At 41.5% G+C, this 22,388-nt stretch overlaps 1 protein-coding gene across 2 annotated transcripts in view; it reads left to right on the top strand.

The window, feature by feature from the left end:
- Window positions 1-3,120: 3,120 nt before the first annotated feature.
- CCDC6 (coiled-coil domain containing 6) overlaps window positions 3,121-22,388 on the top strand; it is a 77,181-nt gene continuing 57,913 nt past the window's right edge. For both annotated transcript variants that reach the window (XM_050960803.1, XM_050960804.1), the window contains exon 1: window positions 3,121-3,402. In XM_050960803.1, coding sequence (XP_050816760.1) covers window positions 3,136-3,402 — 267 coding nt within the window. In that variant the 5' untranslated portion in view covers window positions 3,121-3,135. The remainder of the gene's footprint in view (window positions 3,403-22,388) is intronic.

Here is a 22,388-nt window from a genome sequence, read left to right as displayed (position 1 = left end):
GCCTATAGGAAGCAGCCAGCTTGCTGAAAAGTTACATCATTTTTGTTCACTGGCAGCATGGGAAACCCCATGTGAGGCTGTGTGAACAAGGTTTCATTTTGCTTTAACAATAATACAATCATTTAATGAGACAGTCAAAATGAAAATAATAGGCCTGATTCTCCATTCTGCTAAAGCAGCTTTACACTGGTGTTATTCAAGTGAAAGCAATGGAGCTACTTTGGCATAGAATTGATGCAACATAGAAGCGCATCAGATTCTTATTCTTGTTACTACCTTAAATTATTATAACTGAAAGAAACTGTAAAAATCTCATTTTCACTATCTATCATGTTTGTTTAGGTTTTGTGAACAGTCAAATTAGACTAAGTTTCACTGTATTTTTTTTCATTGTATCATTTTCTGGTTTTCATGCAGTAACAGTTCTGTTGCATTTGGATTCATAGCACTGCAGAGGAATACACACACACACACACACACAAATCATTGCTTGCTTCAACTGCATGTAAATATTAATGTTTTGTAAAACATTAGGGCTTCTCCAGTCCTTCATTGTGATTGTGCACAGGATGACTGCTACTCCTGAATCAAGCTGGATGCTCTGTGTGGGCACAGCACTCATCCTGTGCCCACCACAATGCAGGATTGAAGCCATGGTTAGTAATTTTTTCTCTATTTTACACAAAACCTAAAATTTGGGCATAAGCTGTTTGATTACATATTTTTAAAGTATGTCAAAGTGCTCACTTTAAAAGCATTACCATTCACTGAGAGATTATTAAACCAGTGTAAGGCAGGATGAAGACTTTTTTTCATTCTATTAAAATGCTCCCCGCCCCTCCCACGCACTCACTGCCAGTATCATGAACAACACTGGGACCTATCCTTACTCAGAATCTGATTTGGACACTGTTCTTCACATTGAGTAGTACTTACACATGTGAGGAGTCAAGAGGAGCTGGAGTACTTAAAACCTCTAAAAATGAAGTCACTCTTATTCTGGTACCTCAACAGAAATAGGGGTGCTAAAATTTAAGTATACTCAAGTTTGTAAATTTTGGGTTTAGTCTTTTGTAAACCCAGTTCTTAATACCAGGTTGCTTCCCTAGCAGCCTCAGGCCCTAATACCAGGACGCTCAGTCTCGAATGCTGGTGTATAAATGCAAAAATTAACAAACCAAAGCACACATTCAATTTGTTAGGAATTTTGCTACTGAAAAGGATGGGAGCAAGGGAACGTGTTTTGTTTAAAAAATTTTTCATTGTTCTGCTCCATTTTAGCTCTGTGTCTACTTCATCATACATGGATGGATCTTATCAAGGGACTATCACGGAATTTCAGACTGGTTTACAAGAAAAAAATCTTTGGGCCTTTTTTTAAAAAAAACCTACTGGATAAATACAACACACCAGTAAACTACTGTTAAAATTAGCAGTACAGTTCCACCATTCATTCCACTAAAGGAAATGAAGGCTGGAGCTTGACTGTAACTACTAACTACACTGGTAGGAATGAAACTCATCACCTAAAGTTCTACAAACAAATGTTACACATAGGCCATGGTCTTTCAACTTGGATGGACCACTGAGCTGTGTGGAGCCCCACTGATTTCCTGTGTCCCAGATGTTTAAAGTGTGACACACACATTAAAAACTGCAGCCCCTATCCTGTACTGAGAACCATGTGGGTGGAATCCTTACACCTATGCAGAGCCTCAATGAAGTCGGTGGGTCATGTGTGGTTGCAGGTTTCTTAATGCAGGATCAGACTACAGAGAGAAATGCTATAACCAAGGTGAGCAAAGATATTGCAACTCAGTTCCTATTAAACTCAACCTTTACTACCTACTAATAGGGAAAACAAAAAAGGTACAAGAAAAAATGTCCTCAGATTATCATAAATAAAGCATTTCACATCAAGAACAAGGGCGAGAAACTCTACATTGCTTATTTTGCTACTTATATTAAAATATTAATGTTCTGAAAAATGTTTACAACGTTTTTAAAAACCCTAAAGTTTGACATAAACAGTTTATTATTATCAATAAGAAAAACTACATAATGCTGCCAGAGAGGAAAGAGCAGAAATTGTCACAAACTATACAACGACCTGCCATCAGATGAGAAATTTATGATAATTAATGGACACAAAAGTTAAATCTTCAAATTCTCTTACCATGGGAAAATCCCCGGATCAGCATTTTCTATATATTGGTGTTATCTTTTATATAGCTCCGTAAACAGACATGGTGTAATAGACGTAATAATAATTAGACATAATAATAATGATAGCAATACCAGATCTCAGATTTTAAGTATTAGCAGGGTCAAACAAGCTTGACAACACAGCACGCCACGGTGTTGGGATGGGTACTATTCATGGAACGCCATAGGTGTGCGGCAAATTACAGGCAACGGGGTTGGGAGGTCGAGGGCGGAATAATGCAAATACACTTTCCTCCACTCTCCGTGGGAGTTTTAAAATGAGGTAATGTTTGCAGCGCGCCCACGGCTGCTCTCCCTGGAGGGGTATCTGACTGGCTGAGGTGTGTTGGCTAAAACAGTCTCAGGGAGTCACTGTCCTAGCCACGCGTGCTCTGGGGTACCCCGCAGGATTCTTTGTTAGTAGCCCCCTTTCCGCTAATGACGTGTGGGTCCCCGAGCGAGCCGCCACCGTGGGACACTGGGGCGGGGGCTGACTGGAGGAGAGGGGAGGGAGGGCTAGGGCGAGGCTGGAGGAGGGTTACAGGAGTAGGGTGGAGGGACAGAGAACTCGCAGAGCGAGCGGTGGCTGGGCAGCTGCGGGGGTTTCTGGGCGGTGGTTTAGAGCGAGAGGCGGGGGTAGCTGGTTGCGGGGACTGGCCGCATGCACAGAGGAGGGAGCGAGATGTGCTCGCCGCCGCCCTTGCCGCGCAGCGCCGCACTCGGGGGCGGCTGCAGTAGCGCCGAGCCGCGGGCGGTGTCGCTGTGGGCTGGCAGTGCAGCGGGCAGCTCCCCGCTTTGCGGGCGAGCTCGGCTCGGAGCCTGCGCCCTGCTGCCCGGCCCAGGCGGTGCGTCTCGGCCGACCCCGCCCCCTCCCCTCTTCCCTCCGCAGGCAGGCGGGCAGCGGCTGGGTGGGAGGCGGCGGCCGCGGCGATGGCGGACAGCGCCAGCGAGAGCGACACAGACGGCGCGGGGGGCAGCGGCGTGGCGCCGGCGGGCTGCGCGGCGGGGCCGGGCGCGGGGGGCGGCAAGGCGGGCGGCATCGTGATCTCGCCGTTCCGGCTGGAGGAGCTGACGAACCGGCTGGCCTCGCTGCAGCAGGAGAACAAGGTGCTGAAGATCGAGCTGGAGACCTACAAGCTGAAGTGCAAAGCGCTGCAGGAGGAGAACCGCGACCTGCGCAAGGCCAGCGTCACCATCGTGAGTGCCAGGGCAGCGGGGCGGGGCTGCCGGGCAGCCCGGTGCGGAGAGGGGGCCGCGGCCCGGCGCGGCGGGGTGGGTAGGGCCGTGCCTGCCCGCGCCAGCCCGGGAGGGAGGTGCCCGGCTTCCAGGCGCCGCTGGAGGTGCCTGGCTGAGAGGCGGCGCTGGGCTGGGCGGGTTTCCCGCGTCGGTTTGAAGGGGGGACCTGCCCGCTGGGGTGTGTGGGGGGGAGGTCCCTGCTTCTTGGGCGGCTTGCGGTGAGGTTGCGGGGCTCCCCCGGAGCTTTGCCTTGGGGTACGGGTGGCGACCCCTGGGCATCCCCTCCTTCGGTGGGTGGCCTTGCCCGGCATGCCCATGGCGCGGGGTCCCGAGGCGCTCTCCGCCGTGGCGGTGGGGGTGTAATTACTAGAAAGAAGGTGCTGGAGCAGTTCGTAAGCTGGTGACGGGAAAGCGACACAGGCCGTGGGGTGGGAAGTGGTTGGGGGAAGACCCAGTGTCCTCGGAAACCCCCAGCGCTTTGCACTGGGAAGGGCTCTGCCCACGAGCCTGGCGGTGGCGGGCACTGTGTCTGCACCCCACTCTGAGGAGTGGGGTCAGGCGCTTCCCTGACAGGCTTTCGCTGCTGTTTGCTACCTCCTTGTGGAAAGGTGGCTAGGGGGGAGGAGGGGCTCACCTAGGAGTAAACATTTAGAGCACCTTGTCTGGCATCTGGTCTAAAAGGGTTGGAGGTGCTGCAGTTTGGGTTGGGTCCCTAGATGTCTGGCTTAATTGGAAATAGTTTAGTAAAGTTTTATCATCCTGTATGCTGATAAAGGCCTCAGGGAACTACCACAATACCTGAGTCTGTTGGCACAAAACTGGGTTTAAATACTGGGTTTTAATAGTAGGGTTTGTTGCTGTTGCAACTCAAACAAGTTTTCTTCTGCCAGACCCTTCAAGTAAAATGAATCTCATCATACCACATTCAGAGCTAAGTCTTAATGTGTTCTTGCATAAATGGAACATTTTTCTTCTTTCTCTCTTTCTCAAATGCTTGCAGAAAAAATTAGCTCAGGCTAAGTCTTTCAGAACAGGTGCCATGTGAGTTAATTTATTTAAAATATTTTTCTTTTTTAATATTCCTTACTGTATGGAAACTAGAGTAGAAAATGAGAATGAGCTATAATCAGACTTCTTTAAGATTCTATACTTTCTGCCTTTTGTTTTACAGTGCTTCTGAAGTATTGTAAATACTTACTGCACTTGGTTACGGCCCTGATCCTGCCATTGGATCTGCCGGTGTAAGAGTCCTCTGGAGGGGGCCTAAAATTTGCAACTTGATGAGAAAACGTGCCGATTTCCTCACCATGGCTAATGAAGCACAGTTGCTTACTTCTGTACTAACAGATGGGTTCTACTCTATATGGCTTTATTTGGTAATTGATAATTAAAATGCAAGTTTATTGAAATAGAAGTAAGGGTATTGGGATTTCTGTAGAAAGAATATAGACATTCCATAAAGTCACTCAGAGTAAAGAATGGTGTTGAATGGGGTGGAGGACAGTTCATTTAAGGATACATAATTTATGGATACACTCAATGCACGTTCAATTCACACTCCTCATCTGAGAAGACAAGTGATAAGAAAATATGCAGGTTACCATAACAGTATTTTAGTCATATATTTAGCACAAGCCCCATTTTACATGAATAGATTGGATGGAAATTCATTTAAATTAGTATTGAAAAGTTGATTTGTAAAACTAGTCTTTAAAATAAGACTGTTTAGTGTCATTGTTGCAGATGTAGAAACACAGTATTAAAAAGTGTAAAACTTAATTGCCCCTAGATCATGGGTAGGCAACCTATGGCACACGTGCCAAAGGTGGCATGTGAGCCGATTTTCAGTGTCACTCACACTGCCTGGGTCCTGGCCACCGGTCGGGGGGGCTCTGCATTTTAATTTAATTTTAAATGAAGCTTCTTAAACATTTTAAAACCTTATTTACTTTACATTCAACAATAGTTTAGTTATATATTCTAGACTTATAGAAAGAGACCTTCTGAAAACGTTAAAATGTATTACTGGCATGCAAAACCTTACATTAGAGTGAGTAAATGAAGACTCAGCACCCCATTTCTGAAAGGTTGCTGACCTCTGCCCTAGATAGAAGGACACAGTTATTGTAAACTTTGTCATTTTAAAACTGAGAGAAACACATTGCCTTAGCCTAGGTGAGGAAGGGCAATTGATTTATGAACACTTAGGAGGATAATTAGAATTCTATCTGCATCATGAATTATGGGATTAGGTAATCCTGAGTAAAATAAATATGTAAATACGATTAACATGTAGCTGTTCTAGTTTTCCATTGTTTTAGTGTTCAGGTGCTTTTAGGTGAATAGTGGTTATGATGGTAGTTAGAATTTCATTATCAAAACTAATATGCAAGCATATTGTTTTATAGTCATGAGCAACATTCTGTGGCATTATAAATAACCTTACATACTTGTATGCCTTGAAATTTGGTCTAGACACATTGATATGCAGGATGAGTCTCTTAGAGTGCAAATGCTCGTAACTGTCCTTTCTGATCTTTTGTGTGTCTCAGACCTAGCAAATTCTCAGTTTTATTGCAAATATATTACCAATAACTTGGCTACCCATTTTACTTCTTACTATTGGTGGTATGAGTATATAGATTGTTAGATTTGGTGGCTAAGAAAAGAAATCTGGAACTCATCAAGAGAAACCTCTCTCCTAATAGCCATTTGAATGTCCAGCAGGATGTCTGCTGGAAAAGTGCATGAAATATAATACAGTAGTATTTTGGTGCTATATTTGTCATCCTTGACTAATCAGGGAAATGCACGGTTCTGTTATTACTTTACAAGAGGCATATGCCATATTTTTATTAAATTAAATAGCATAGTATATCTTCTGGCCCAGAAATGAAGGGTGAGGGATCTTATCAGAGATTTTCTTTTTGCCATTTACAGTGAGATGATATACTCAGCATGGTTTCAAAAATATACTTGTTTGTGTGTAATTTCTAGAGAGAACCATTAGATTTTTGAACTCATTTCCAGAATTTATACTCTGGGGTTTTCTTTGGAGACTGAATACATTCACTATTAATCAGAGGTTAATGTATAAACGGGTGCTATTTTTGTTCAAATCTAAAATCCAGTAGTGCAATTTATTTTAAAATAACTCAGAAGAATAAAGAAAAGAAGTACAACATATCTATGGCAACCTATGGGCACACCAGGAAATCTAACATCTTCAGAAGGATCTCTGTACAGTTAGCTCTTATAAATGGTTCAGTCAGTAATGCATGGGCAGTTTAGAATTCTGAAAATAGAATGAGGTGACATATTGATGAGCACAAAGGGGAGAACTAGAGTGCAGTTACTTGTTTGAAATAGTTGCTGAAGTACAGAAAAAAGAGATGATTAGGAAAATAAAATCAGCAAGTAGAGAGTAGTGGCCCTGGAGAACTGTTCACTATTTCTCTGTCATATAGAAGTATATATTTGTAACTTATGGCAGTGCGACAGAACTAGAATTATAGGTCATTTACCCTTTCTAAAGTCAACTTCTTGCTCTTTTGACATTTTTAGCCTATTAGTATTAAAGGTGACATGCAAGAGATCAGTTAATATGTATATGTATTTTTTAAATAAAATAATAAAATCAATGTCTTGGATCAACAGAAAACATAACTTTATAACTAGGGCCCTACTAAATTCATAGCCATGAAAAATGTGTCACGGACCATGAAACCTGGTTTCCCCTATGAAATCTGGTCTTTTGTATTTTTACCCTGTACTACACAGCTTTCATGGGGGAGACCAGCATTTCTCACACTGAGGTCCTGACCCGAAAGGGGACTGCAGGAGGTGGGGTTGCTTGGTTATTGTAGGAGTGAGGTCATGATATTGCCACCCTTACTTCTGCACTGCCTTAAGAGCTGGATGGCCGGAGAGCAGCAGCTGCTGGCAAGGCACCCTGCTCTGAAGGCAGCACCTCACCAGCAGCAGTGCAGACGTAAGGATGGCAATACCCTTCTATGCCACCCTTTCTTCTGCGCTTCTGCCTTCAGAGCTAGGCAGCCAGAGAGTGGTGACTGCTGGCCAAGGCTCCCAGCTCTGAAGGCAGCACAGAAGTAATGGTAGCAATACTGTGACCCCTTCTACAATAACCCTGCAACCCTCCCACAACTCCCTTTTGAGTTAGGACCCCTTCAGTTACAACACTGTGAAATTTCAGATTTAAATATCAGAAATAATTAAATTTGCTATTTTTAAAATCCCGTGACCATGAAATTGGCCAAAATGGACCTTGAATTTGGTAGGGCTCTATTTATAACTTGTCAGGACTTTAAACCATCATTAATATAAACACATTTGTATTCCAAATATTGTCCAATTACTCCAATATAAAAAATGGTTGGAGACCACTTTTCTCTGCCTTTGAAAAGGTTTAAGTGAGATCTGATAGAGAGCAAGTGTAAATAAATGTTTAGTTGGGGAGGTGTGTAGGGGAAAACAGTTCTACTTTGCTTGTCAGTTACTCTACCTTTTACTAATACTATATAGCTTTTTGTATTTACTCCCTCACAACTCAACTCAAGTTCTTTGTTGGTCTTGTAGAGAAGTTGTAAATTTATGTAACATGTTTATTTCCTATTATAGAAATGACTGTGATGTTACAAATCAGCTTTGATTTCGTCACAGGGCAAAGATGAGCTGAGGAGGAGAATGCCCATTTGTGTACAGATAAAGTACCAAGATGAAATTGTTTTAAATGAACACATAAGTATATAGATGAATATGAGTCTTCCCATCATGTGGTTTCTTATCAAGGACCCTTGGAACACACACTGATTAGTACTCCACTGTGTTAGCACTGCAGACACTTGAAAATTGTATTGCAGTTACTTAGTTCTCTGTGCTGTTTCATCTTTAAATGTTGACAGCTTTCTCCTTTTGTTTTCTTTTTGACAAACCTTTATTTCCCCCCCACTGATAAGGCTGGCTTTTATTAGTCTTTGTGTATGTGCCCCATTATCACTGAATTCAGCATGAATGTGAACAGCTTTTGGAATTGTTTAAAAGCTTGCTGCAGCATAGCAAAGGCGTGCACTCTCTCGCCTTTTTTTGTTTGTGTGTGTATGAACTTCTTAGTGGCAGAGGGGTGAATTTGAAAATGGATATTTTGTGCAGAAAGCCTGTATTTAAGTGTGTTTCTACATGGAATAGTCAGTCTGGGGGAAAAAGGCATCAAGATTTCATGTTTGCATGTTTACTGATTCCATATCAAATTTGGTAAAATATGTAAATACAAAGATTTCTTTGACTGTCAGGCCTGCAAATTAAGTTTGGGCACAAAATATTTTCTTCCTTATTGACACCAGTGATTGCACGCCAAATAGAGAATAACTTGTACTTGTGCAACTGCCTCATCTTGAAATTATGCCCTCGCTCTTGTGTAACCACATTGAAGGCTGTTTTGGGATGACTGAAGTTTGTGCTGTGCTTTAAAAACAAAGCACCATACAGATGTGAAGTATTATCAGATTACATACAAAAACTTTACATTAGGAGAATGTTACGGTTACAGTGTTACAAAGTCAATCACTAAGAAATTTCAGAAGTAAGTTGCTTAACCTTAATTTCGCTCCCTTGTGCATATGCATTGTGATAGTCTTTTATTACATCAATATATACCATTTTTTCCACAAGATCCTTGCCTCATTCAGTAAGTTGGGTGCCTGGTACCAGGGTAGATAAAAATAACTCCTTTAAAAATCTGTGGGTTTTTTTTTTTAATTTAGATCTTGATTTTTTTATTTAAACTTTTAAAAAAATTAAATCAGATTGTGTTTTTACATTTTATAGTGTTACATTTTTTAAATGATTGTATTGTAACTTTTTTTTAGTTTTCTAATTGGCACAGTTTTACATAACTTTTTTCTATTAGAGGTTTTAAACTTAAAAAGACATGCCAAGCGCCTCATTAACTTCCTTACTGTGAGACCAACGCCAACTAAAAAAGTGATAAGCAAATAATTGTGCTATATTTGCAGTCAGCATCACCTTCTGTAGCTTGAACTTCTGTAAAGCAAGAAAGCGGGAGCAAGTAGCCATGTGAAAGCATTTCCAGTCAGGGTTTGCCTTGTAAAGTTAATGGGACTTGTGCTCCTAAGTCAGTTAAGTGCCTTTGAAATTCCTACCCTTAAGTGCCTAATATGGACTTCTGTTTTTGAAAATTTTGGGCTGGCTATAAAAAGTTTACAGTAACTTTGTTAATGTATTGAAAGCCTAAACTTTTCATTAACACTGCAGTAATTTTGTTTTATAGTGACACAGACTGCATGCCAGAATGATGATGATAAAAATAATTTTAGTTCCTGATTCCGCAACTATTTATGCACTTGCTTAACTTTAAATATGACTAGTAGTCTCATTGACTTCAGTGGGGCAATTCATGTGAGTAAAATTATGTACCTGCTTAAGTGTTTGCAGCATTAGGACTGTGTTTTTCACTTTTTTTTTTACTATAATAATTTGTTTAAATTTGTTAGATAAGATACCTTATAGGCAATTATAATTCTGCCATTTCTTAACTTTTGAGTGCTTGACCTTAACCTTATTTTGACATAGATTGTATAAATGTCACTTCCCATCTTGTTTAAAAAAAGGTAAAATGAAAAAGCCCAAACATTTCAGTAATGGGTTTGGAACAGTCAGATCCACAGCACAGACCTCTCCTGCATGAGCTAATGGAGTAACTCGTAGTAGGCAGTTATACTGAGTGTCCTGTCATTTGAAGGGGATGAAATACATTCTTTGCCAGTGGGTTTTACAGGTATTTGCTGACAGTGGAGTGTTGGGACTCAGGAATCCTGGATTCTATTTCAGGTTCTGGAGTGACATGTGTTTTGGTGGGTCGACTCTTCTTTCTCTCTTTCTTTACCTTCCTACCCTGTTATTTCTCTGCTCTTCATACCTCTGTATTTGAGTTTGGCTGCTTCCTCTATGTTGTCTGGATGCCAACAGGGGGAGCATGGAGGCGATTGAGTTTCCTTGTTCTCAGTTCTAGGGCCCAGTGCCACTGTTGCTTCCAGCAGCTGGGAGGAGCTGTTGAAGGAAAACTCGCTGCTCAGCCCTGGGATGGAAGGTGCTCAGTAGACACACAGTTTGGAGAAATTTGGTGTTGGCCTCTATAACAAACCTCTGCTGAGTGTGTTCAAATTTTCAGTGGCTCATAAGTTAGGCAAATTTGGATGGATTTTCATGGGTAAAGCAAAAGGCACTACAGAGATACTACAGTTTCTCAACAGAACAGTTGGCATCAGCAAAACAATTCATTTTCTTCCAACCTCATGCTCAAACAGTTCTTACTGAAACTTTATATATAATCAGAGACAGTTACCTGGCAAATAAACTTTCAGCCCTAACAGTTAAAGTTAGCAAAGTTAATTAATATTTCAGTTTACTATAAATACAGTGCAAAATATGCAGTTAATATACTTTTTTTTCTCTTCTAGAGTCTCTTAAAACATTAGGGTTTAAAAACAACAACAACAAAAAACCTTTGCAGTACACCTTAAGTGCATGAAGATTTGGGAGGGAAGGAAGAACTAGGTAGGAAGAATCAAAAGGAGGTGTTTAAGGAGTGGTGAGTAGAGTGTATGTGGGGTGGGATGGGGGAAGGTAAAAAGGAAGGAAACCAGTCGTCAGTGTCTGGAGGTGGACAAGTGGAGAATGAAGCCTAAAGTGGGAAACAATTTAGAGACTGGCTATTCTTTTTTTTTTTTTTTTTTTAAATGGATAGTATTTGGAACCCTATGTGCCAGGCTTAAGCTGTTCGTTGAATTTTCATTTCAAAATGAAGGTTACACATAAAAAATTAAAGAAGTCTGAGATGTACCCATAAGCCCAAATATTTTCATATGGTTTTGTTCTGTTTGGCTCCTGCTGGCTGTAGAATAGACGGTTCACAGTTCCAATCATTAGGGCTCGGTAGTCAGTCTTCTTTTGGAATTTTTTTTATTATCTGTCTGCAGTGTGGCTCAAATGGTAGTGTGTCTAGAGACATGACAAAGTCTTGAATATATTTGCAGAGTGGGGTGAATTGGTGAAAAATATATTTGGGGAAACTTGAGGTGTGAAATTACTAAGATAGTGCAAAAGCTGAAGCAAAACTTTAGCACAAGTAATCAGCAAAATCTGTTTATTTTAGGAAAATGCCCATTTTTTTAATACCCACTTTTGAGAGTCAGATATCAGACTTTGTGTATCATTGAGCAGTAAATTATCAGTCATGCTATAACTGGCTAGTCCATCAGATCTTTCAGAAAAAATGGATAAATATGCGAGAGAGGTTTCATTTGTTCTTTTTTTTACAATTGCCTCTGTTTAAGAAGTGTCTACAGAACTTGAATCCTAGGTAGAAGTATCCAGAGGAAAAAGGAAACTTAATAGTGAACTCTGTCAACTTTTTGGCATTTAGGTTGTTGTGGTAAGAGTAATATTGTTACCTGCATGGTTGGCCAACTTTCACAGATGGCAGAAAAGGGTGCATGCATTGTCTGTTTACATTCAGTAGTGCTGACTAGCCTTTAGTGCATTAAGTTTCCAGAGGAAGACACTTTCAAGATGTTGTGATAACACTTTACTGTTTGACTATGTTATAGAATAAAATAGAAAAGCCTGGTGACTTCAAGAACTGTAACAGTGTTTCTGTTAGAATTTTGACAGTTAGTATACTAGATATTTATAAGAAATAGACTGGTAGAAAATATTTTGCCATTATTTCCTCCCTAGCATATTGACTTACAGTGAAAATAACTTCATCAGATATAACTTTGAAAAGATTCTGTTGTATATAGAATTTAATTCAAATGATTACAAATCAAAAAACTGTACATCTTCAGTCTTGGTGGTATTATCAGTATGGTACTTTGCATTGCTATATCCAGGTAGCTCTTTTGCATTGAATAGAGGGGGATTTCTTTTGTTTGGGTTAGGGAAAACATGTTGTATGCAGTGGGACTTAAATGCAGATGTTTTGGAGTTTCATATCATTCAAAAACTTTGGGATTCGGTTACATTAAATTTTTCTATTACTGTGTTCTTCTGTGGTTTCTAGTATTTGGTGTCAAGGTTACAGGGCAAATTGAGCCTTAGAACTGTTTTAGTCTCTCTCAAGCATATCACATAGTTGACAGACTTGGTTTCATTTCTGCCACTTTGGGCGAACAACACAGCCCTGCCGTTTTGACTGGATCTCTGGGCTGCAGTTCGTTCGGTTTCCCAACCATGTGAATGCAACAGACCTATCTTGGTTTGGCCACCTATATGTCTCATCGTTCTGAGGAGCTGGGTTGTTAAAGTGACTCCAACTTCTGAAAACGAGGAAATAGACTTAACGTAGATGCCCATGTAACCTTAAATCTTCCCTTTTTGAGTGATGTCTTAATATGCCCATAACACATACACGCTCCCATTCTCCCTGTTTGCTGTAATGGACTGGGGCTCCCTGCATTTTCCCCACTCTCAACACTGAGCCTACCACACTTGTGAAATTAACAGCCCCTTCACACTTGCACGTAGTGTACCACCTAAACCTATGTTTTTTCCCTACCCATCATTATATCCACAGACCGCTGTCATATCCCACCTCCCTACTGACAATACCCACCACAAGTGTCCCTGCCGCTGACATAGTCTACACAATTCTGTACTAAAATGATGTAGACTGGAACCTTATGGCACACAAGTACCTTTTCCTTTGATAATGCACAGTGGGGTACTCAGACCCAAATCTTCTCATTATAATCGCAGCTCTTTGAAGCTGCTCCAATTTACTCCTCTGTTACTCAGTACAGCTACACTTAACACAGTGAATGCAACTGGCATACATGCAGATAATTCCCAGTGGTTATTGCCAGCTCAGGGCCAGATTTAAGGTAAACATCCATACATCTTTAACTCTGTGTTTCCAGGTTTTCAGTAGTTTGGGTTTTGCTGAACTTAGTGTTCTGGAAGCTATGCCTAGGCTACCTTAACTTTGTGTTCTTACATTGTTCAGCTTTTAATCTATTTGAATCTTTTTCTGCTGAGCATAAAAACCATGTTGCAGCTATCCAGGGAAGCATGTTCTAGTTCTTGCTAGAAGGGTGCCATGTTTTTTCCTTTCTGGAACAGGCAGAACATTTGTTGGTTTTATACTAAACTTTAGGGGTTTTGTAAACGTGAAATGTGCTCCCTTTAATGGATGCACTGCCCACTTTCATCTCGGAAAGAGTCTGCCTCTATCTTCATTTTCATGCTTAGTTGTGGTCTCCGTTATAATGGGATTTGAAATTTAGTGCTCATTTCAAAAAGTGCAGCTGGCATCTGTCCCCCTTGTTGGGGGACAGATTTGTGCTTTGGGTAGGAGGAGACATGCATGCTAAGCAAAACAATCCTTTGCAAACATACAACTTTCCACTGTCTGCTCTTTCGTCCATCACCCTTACCCCACTTTAGCCATTATTAAACTCTTTATTTTCATGAGATCTAGGAGCAGATGCAGGCAAACGCAGGGCTTATGTTCATCAGTAGGGCATAAATTGAACGTTGCACTGCGAATGAAGTAATTCTAACTATGCAATATGTGTAGAGATCAGAGGTGGGCAAAACATCTGGCCTGTGGGTCACATCTGGCCTGCAGGACCATCCTGCCTGGCCCTGGAGTTCCTTTCAAGTTCTGTGAGAGAGGTATATCTCCATATATTATTATTTATTGTTATAAGGGACAGGGGGTCCCGGAGGGCAGTCAGGGGATGGGGCAGTTGGATAGGTGTAGAAATCCTGAGGGGTCTGTCAGAGGGTGGGGATGTGGATAGGGGTTGGGACAGGGGGTGTTAGGAGGTGGGGTCCTGGGGTGGGGGCACGATTAGGAGTGGGAGGTCTCAGGAGAGGGTGGTTGGGGGTTATGATGGGGGCAATCTGGGGGCAGATAGGGGTCCGGGGCCAGGCTGTTTGGGAAGGCACAGCCTTCCCTACCTGGCCCTTCATATAGTTTTGGAACCCCGATGTGACACACAGGCCAAAAAGTTTGCCCACCCCTGTTACATGGACATGGTAGTGCACATTGGGAATGGAAAATGACTGTTGCTGCACATTGACCAAGTTCATGCAAAAGCATGATGTTTGCTTTATTCATTCTCTTGTGTTGAAAAACTTTGTTCACTTTCGAAGGGTCAAGCAGGGTCCCTTTTTTTCTCTGCCACCTCATTCAACTAGCGCTTGCTACCCAGTTCTTTTGCTCTCCCTGCCATTCTGTTATGTTCTATGCACTGCAGACTGCAAAATTACACCACTGAATTATTTTAATTTCATCTGAATTGTACAGAGTACAATAGAGTGGAATTTCAGGGAGAAATTGGAAGAGCACCAATATGCATAGAGTGAAGTGACTCTGCAGGACATTGTTTGATTTTGCTTGGCAAATCTAAATTCAAGAGCAGAAATACAAGTGCACTTTTAAGGGAGGAAGACCAAAAGCCCAGCTGAAGGTGTAAGAGAAAGGAGGGAAAACAGGGCAGCGCAAAATGCACAAATTGGGCTACAGAGAGGGAATAGCAGACTAAACAAATAGGATAGAGGGAAGAGAAACAAATGTAGACTGTAAAGAGAAAGGAGACCAAAAAGAGAAAAGCAGTTCCATTGGATTATGGTAGAAAACATTAGTTTGGCCTTTTGCCCTCTGAGCTTGTAGGGTCTAGGAGCATCTCTTGTTGTGTTCTCTTCTTTAGTCAGATCCTTCTCGCTGGTTGAAGACATGAAGTTCTCCTTAGCTGTAGGAGTGATCAGTGTGAAGCGGGGCCTGGTAAGAGAAGGAGGTAAAATGGGTGATACAGCATATAGTGAGAAGGGATCTTCCAAACAGCTCCCAAGGAAAAGGGCAAACCTCAGTGAGAGGGACTGAAACAAAAATGAAGTGAGCAATATAGAAACTGTATGTGAGGAGCAGGGAGGCACTGATAGAAACCAGAAATAAGGTGATAGTAAAGAGATATATATGCTATCCATAGAAGGGGAGAAGCAGTCCATAAAAGAGAGAAGAAGGTTCCTTCGTGTTAGGGTGCATGCTTAAATCCTGCATTATCCTCCTCCCAAATCCCCTCCTTCCCAATACATTTGGAAATATTTGCAAGATTTATTTATTCTATAAAACTGTCCTGATATTTAGTGTTCCTGTTTATTACTGCATAGTTAAAGACTTTCTGTAATTCTTTATTTATTGTAGTTATTAGTAATGATGCACACACAACATGATATTTAAAACTCCTCCTGCATGAATAAATAGCATTCACCCAGTGTTGTAGTATGGCCTTCTATAGAAAGACTGTGTGTGGTTTTTAATGAATCAGACATGATAAAAACCAGTAACATTAAAAAAATTTTCATGCTCTGTGGGGTTCACTTCTTTTTTCAGTCTGATTTCCTCCTCATACAGTGAAGCATGGGGACGAGATTTTTGCAGCCCTGTTGGATCATCATTTCTTATAGTTTTTCAACTTGAAGACTGCAAAAGAGGAGATAAAGTAGCATTTTAAAAAATATGTGCTTTTTCAGCAGTGCTTTGCCAGTGGCTGCAGAAAATACTTGTTCAAATTTATGACTATTGTTCCTGCTTCAGAGAGGAGCAACATCAAGGCTAGCATCAGATGATGTGATTTCTGGAAGTGTAGCAAACAAGTCTAACTGGCTCTGTATATAGTAACTCCTCACTTAACGTTGAAGTTTTGTTCCTGAAAAATGTGACTTTAAGCAAAACGATGTTAAGCAAATCCAATTTCCCCGTAAGAATTAATGTAAATGAGAGGATTAGGTTCCAGGGAAATTTTTTTCACTAGGCAAAAGACTGGTTAACTTTCTTTCTACACAAGGCAGCAGGAATGGCAGGAGATATGCACGTTTCCCTTTAAGAACACTGCCTTGTTAATTAGATCAGCTTGCTGAGATGCAGCTGCTGCAAGCTCCCTCAAGTCCTGAGTCCTGGTCTGTCCCCCCCTGCTCTATGGAAGATGGGGTAAGTGGGGTGCAGGAGCAGGGGGACACCCTGACATTAACCTCCCCCTCTTCTTCCCCCCCCCCCCCCCCGCACAGCAAGCAGAAGTCTCAGGGAGCAGCTCCAAGGCAGAGGGCAGGAGCAACACATGGCAGTGCGGGGAGGGACACAGCTGAACTGCACTCAGCTGCTGCACAGGGAACTTAGGGGAGCAGGGAGCTGATAGGGGGCTGCCTGGTTCCAAGTCCCCACCAGCTAGCTGCAACGGGCTGCTCTTCCTGCAAGCAGTAGACAAAGCAGGCGGCTGCCAACAACATTAGAAGGGAGCATTACGCAACTTTAAACGAGCATGTTCCCTAATTGATCAGCAACATAACAACGTTAACCAGGACGACTTTAAGTGAGGAGTTACTGTGCACCACTGGTCAGACTCCCAAAGAGAAGAATCACAGGTATCAAACCTGCAGGGTAAAGACAGTAGATACCCAGGGTACTATAATCCAGGTCCTGATCAGGATAATTGTAGTAAAGGCACAAGTCCTGACACCTGAGGGGGTGCAATCAGTGATGCCATTTAGAGAACAGAGGCACAGCTAATCCTGTAACTGTGACATCTTCTACCTAGAGAAGTCTTTATAGTAAAATAACAAGATGATACCTTGACTTCTTTTTGACTCTAACAAAGTATAAAGCTGACCTTGACAGAAAACAGAAACACACTTCTGTATTAGGCAAAAATCCTTTAAATAATCTACATGATTTAAAAAACTGAATTAGGATTTTTTCTAAAGACTGTTCAAGAAGGTCTTTAAGAAATTTTCTCTCTGCTTTGTTTCTGCACATACCTGTCTTTGAACAGAAAAACCAGTTGTGGTAGGCAGAATAGTTACATTTAACAAAGGTTTGCTGTTGGCTGGGCTTTGAGCAGACATGGGTAAATTTTGGACGAAACTGTGCATTCCTGTTAGTATCAAAAGCATATATTCTGTGAGCAGAACATCTATTGCAGTAATACAGCCACCCAAGAGGTTATTTAATTTTCTGACTAGTGTTCCCCGCCCGAGTGTTTGTATTGATAACTTCTTCCTGAGTGCACCACAGACTGTGAAGTGAAGTTGCTGCTAATGGAATGTGTGGAAGAAGAGGGATGGTCTATTGTGTGGAAAATAAATAGTAGTGGTCTATGAGTGAAAAGAAAAGGAAGACTAAAGTAAAAGCAAGTGGTAGCTTTCAGGCTAACAAACTTTTTATACATTTGACATCCTACTTAGTTGCATAACTCAGGTTTATCTACTGAACAGCTAAGTTTGATGGTGCCGGTGGTGGCAAACTAGAACATTGCTAATAAGGTTCAAGCAGAGTTACCACTTACTGGTTGACAAGCAAGTATCCAAACAACCTGATTTTTTTATGTCATTATTTAAAATATTGAATTAGAATAATTATAATATTAAAAACAAAGAATTATAAATGAAGAATAGTTGTAGTGACTGCACTGAGTATGGCAATCCTGATTTTTTAAAAAAATATTGCATGCCACAGTGATAGGTAGCTTTGTGTCCTTCCCCTCTTTCTCCCTTTGTATTTCATGCCCTGAAAGCTGCACTGCTTTAGGCAGAACATTTGACTGACCTTAAAACTGATAATCTAGTGGGGAACATCTCTGGATTTTAAACATTTTGTTTAAATCTGTCATTACGCTAGCTATAAATAAAGATCCTTATGTAGGATCTGAACAAAACCAACGTTTTATGTGCTTATGTTCTTTGCTTGCTTAGCATATATTGATTATATTGACTGTTCGCAGTGCTTTGACAAGATTGCCTCTGTGCACAAACAGCAGTAAACTAAAAAGCTGCTGTTCTAAAACTTCACAAGTAACCCAGAAAAATACCAGTGTTACTCTGAGTTGCAAAAGCTTGTTGTTACGCTCTTGAATTGATAATAGGCAAAAGATTAGTACAGAGAGAAATGGTTAGAACTTCTAATTCAGTATTTTAAACAGTGGATAGTTTTTAAAGATGTGCTGTTGTCCAATTGAGTTTCCACATCAGACAAACTTTGACTATCCAGTAAGGTAGTTGCTTCATTGAACCATATAAAATCACACAAAAGGTTACTCATAAATTCTTGTTATATACAACTGTATCTACTAATTTCTTACAATGACATCCAAGGCTGTTGTAAGAAATATCTGGGTATTGTTATATTCAACAGATTACATTTTTGTGTACTCAAATATAATGTACACAGTTCTAATGCTCTTTTGTGGAAATAAAACTGCCAGGAAATCCATAAGCCAAATGGATTCTACTTTAAAGGACACATGGTGCATATTTTTAAGAATCCTGCAGCAGTGTGAGTAAATCTTCCATCTGATGTCTCATGCATTGAAAGTATATTACTTTTGGCAATAGCAGAAATCATTATTTAAACCCTTATTTGAATGGTGGATATTCCTTATCAGACATTTCAAACTAACCTTATAAAATGTCAGACATGTCCTGTACCAGGACCATATTCTACTCATCTACCCTTTAGCATGGTATACATGATAAAAATTTTATTCATCTGTTAAAAGTTAAAATGCTCATTTTGGTCAAGTAGAATTTTCTAAAGCTGGTTTAAATTTTTTAAAGCTACGGACATTGTCAAATGGCTTTGAAACCCATTGGCAAAATGTGTGCCTCATCTCCCTCTAGAGCAGAGGTGGGCAAACTTTGTGGCCTGAGGGCCACATCTGGGTATAGAAATTGTATGGTGGGCCATGAATGCTCATGAAATTGGGGTTGGGGTGCAGGAGGGGGTGAGGGTTCTGGCTGGGGGTGCGGGCTCTGGGGTGGGGCTAGAAATGAAGTGTTCAGGGTGCAGTATGGGGCTCCGGGCTGGGGCAGGGGGTTGAGGGTGGGGGGAGGACTCTGGCTGGAGGTGCCGGCTCTGGGAAAGGGCTGAGGATGAGAAATTTGGGTGTAGGAGGGTGCTCCAGGCTGGGACCAAGGAGTTCAGGGTGCGGGAGGGGGTTCTGTGCTGGGGCAGGGGGTTGGGGTGCTGGAGAGGGATGAGGGCTGGGGCATGGGAAGGGGTCAGGAGTGCAAGCTCCAAGCGGAACTTACCTGAAGTAGCTCCTGGAAGCAGTGGCATGTCTCCCCTCCAGTTCCTATGCGGAGGTGTGGCCAGGCGGTTCTGTGCGTTGCCCTGTCCCAGACCCCTAGCTTCCCCTAAGTGTAGGAGCTGGAGGGGGAGCATGCTGCTGCTTATGGGAGCCTCAGCATACATGTGCGGAGCGACCTCTGCCCCCGGTCCCCACTGGAGCACGGGAGCAGGGGAAGCCCCAGACTGCACTGCCCAGCAGGAACTCAAGGGCCAGATTAAACTGGCTGGAGGGCTGGATGTGGGCCCGTGGGCTGTAATTTGCCCACACCTGCTCTAGAAGTTGGCCAGTATAGAGGATGACAGCATTCTACAGCGATCAGTTGTTGTATTTGCTCAAGTTGCAGAGTTTTGTGCTATAGATTAGCGTTTCTAACCCTGATGAAGAACCATCTGAAAGTCTGTATGGTTCTACACAATTGAATTAGTTTTCTCAATTTGCTTTTTTAAAAATCCTAGAAAATTACACAAAAAAGGACCTAAAGGTACAAAGTCAAGCACTCTGAAGTAAGGACAGGTTTCCTGTATAACTTTATTTTGGCTCCATTGTACATAGTCATTGCAGTACAGTTTTTAGTTGCATGGTCACATACTATATTGTCCATAAACCTCAGTTTTTGAAGTTCTAAATGAAAACTTATAGACAATAGGCTTTGGGCTTATTTTTGGTTACTATTTTTTTTTATTGTCTAAATGTTGCATTTGACTATTTTTAAAATCTCCAGCTCTATAATGTAAAATTCTTCCTTTGTGATAACAATATACACAATGAGGCTGCAGGGATATTTTTCATTACTTGATTTTTTTAAAGAAAATTTATGTAAAATAGGTTGAGGATTTGTAAAACTGACTTGAAAAATTGTTGATATAATTTTAGATTAAAACTTTTAGTTGAACTGAGTAAATGCTGATTTTTTTTTATTGACTTATTTCAGTGTCACTACTTGTAAGGTATACAGGCAAGAACAAAATCTTGGCAATCTTAATTTTATAACTTTTTTTCACAAATCCAAAGTGGAATAAAAATCTTTGTCACCAAAAAAACAAAATTAGTTCTCTTAGCACTGAATAGTTGTCTAGAGTTTCAAAACACTAAAAAATTTAAACAGTTTTCCACGTGACATTTAATAAGTACTTTCTCAAATGTAGATTTCAGAAATATCTGAAAGTAGGATTGAATGTCCTGGATACTGACCGCTGTTGAAGTAGTTTTGCCTACAACATCAAATACCAATGCTATTGCATAAATACCTCATTACCTGTAGTATTGCTCCCCAACCTGTGTGCCATTTAATCAGAACTGGCCAATTATTATTTTGAACAGAGGAATTTATCATTAGATAAATGTTTTTAAAAACACAAAAAAGTCGTTAGAAAGCAAGTTCTAAATGTAATGGTATATAACCAGCAGTAGATCACTTATTTATCTTTTCAGTCTGACTCTTCTTTCTGATTTTGCTTTTTTTCCCTCATGGTTCTATCTCTTATTTTCTTTCCTATTCTCACTCATATCCTTGTATTTGTTCTCTTGTTCCTTTTAACTTGCTTCCCAGTAACTTTTCATCATTTGGCTGTTGCCTCTTTTTTTGTGCCTCTTTTTTTAGTTTTCTCATTCTAACTGCCCACCTCAAAACTGCAATGGAATCTCTTTATTCCCACATCCTACCTTTCTGGGTAATGGAGAATTACTGGTACTTAAAATTTTCTTCTGCTTGTCTGAACAGTAGAAATCAGTTAATGTGTAACCTTGTTGTGTACCCTCTGGATCCCTCTAGTCCAACAATTCTGTCTTTATAACTGACGGAAATGCATCCTAGCCTAGTTCAGTGTTGGGGATTCTTTTGGTGATACTTGGGAAGCATTTGTGTTTAAGTGCGTATATACTCAATTATAAGCCGGTTGATTTGTAAGCCGACCCCTGCAAGATGGATAAGTAAAAATGGAAAATTCCTATGACCCATTCATAAGCTGACCCTATAATTCAGGGATTGGCAAACTTTGGCTTCTGGGCCATCAGGATAAGCCACTGGTGGGCTGAAACGGTTTATTTACCTCGAGCGTTTGCAGGCACGGAGGTGAACCTCAGTAAACAAACTGTCATGGCCCACCAGTTCCTTACCCTAATGGACCAGGGTAACTGGTGGGGAAATTCATTTTTTTTTCTTTTCTTTTTTTTTTTGGAGTGGGGGAGAAGCTGGGGGTCAGGGGAGTAACCCCTGTGACCACCCCCCACATGACCTCACCGCTAGCCCTGAATCCCCACCCTCTCCCCATCCCATCCCTTCCCGCCTTAGCTGGAGCGGGCCAGTGGAGGATGTCTCTGGCCTGGCCGGAGCTGCTCTGGCAGGTTGGACAGCATGGCCGCAGCCTGCCGGCCCCGGAGCTGTAGCTGCTTCGGAGGCTATGGGGAGAGCAGCATGGTCAGAAGCAGAGAGACTCTCGCCCTGCCTCTTCCTTCCGGCTCTGCTGGTTGTGCTGCCTCTCCTTGCCCCTTCTGTTAGGGAGAGGGCCTGTATCCCACCTCTCCCTCTCTATACCCGTTCATAAGCCGAACCCCTTCTCTGATGCTTCCCTTTTTTACTAAAATAATTTGACTTATGAACGAGTCTATATGGTAATTAACTTCTTGTACAAGATGTAATAAATGTAAGTGTGTGGTTACCATGCAATTTAGAGTACATCTGCTTAAAATATCAAGGCTTATTCTATTGTCATATATGAAACTTATAAAGATGTGCAATACCTAACAGCAAGTGAGCTTTGCATTTAGAGAAAGCTTACTGCA

Source organism: Gopherus flavomarginatus, chromosome 6 (genome assembly GCF_025201925.1).
Source record: "Gopherus flavomarginatus isolate rGopFla2 chromosome 6, rGopFla2.mat.asm, whole genome shotgun sequence".
Taxonomy (NCBI): domain Eukaryota; kingdom Metazoa; phylum Chordata; order Testudines; family Testudinidae; genus Gopherus; species Gopherus flavomarginatus.
The sequence above is the reverse complement of the archived record's forward strand: the minus strand, read 5'-3'. Positions and strand labels throughout refer to the sequence as shown.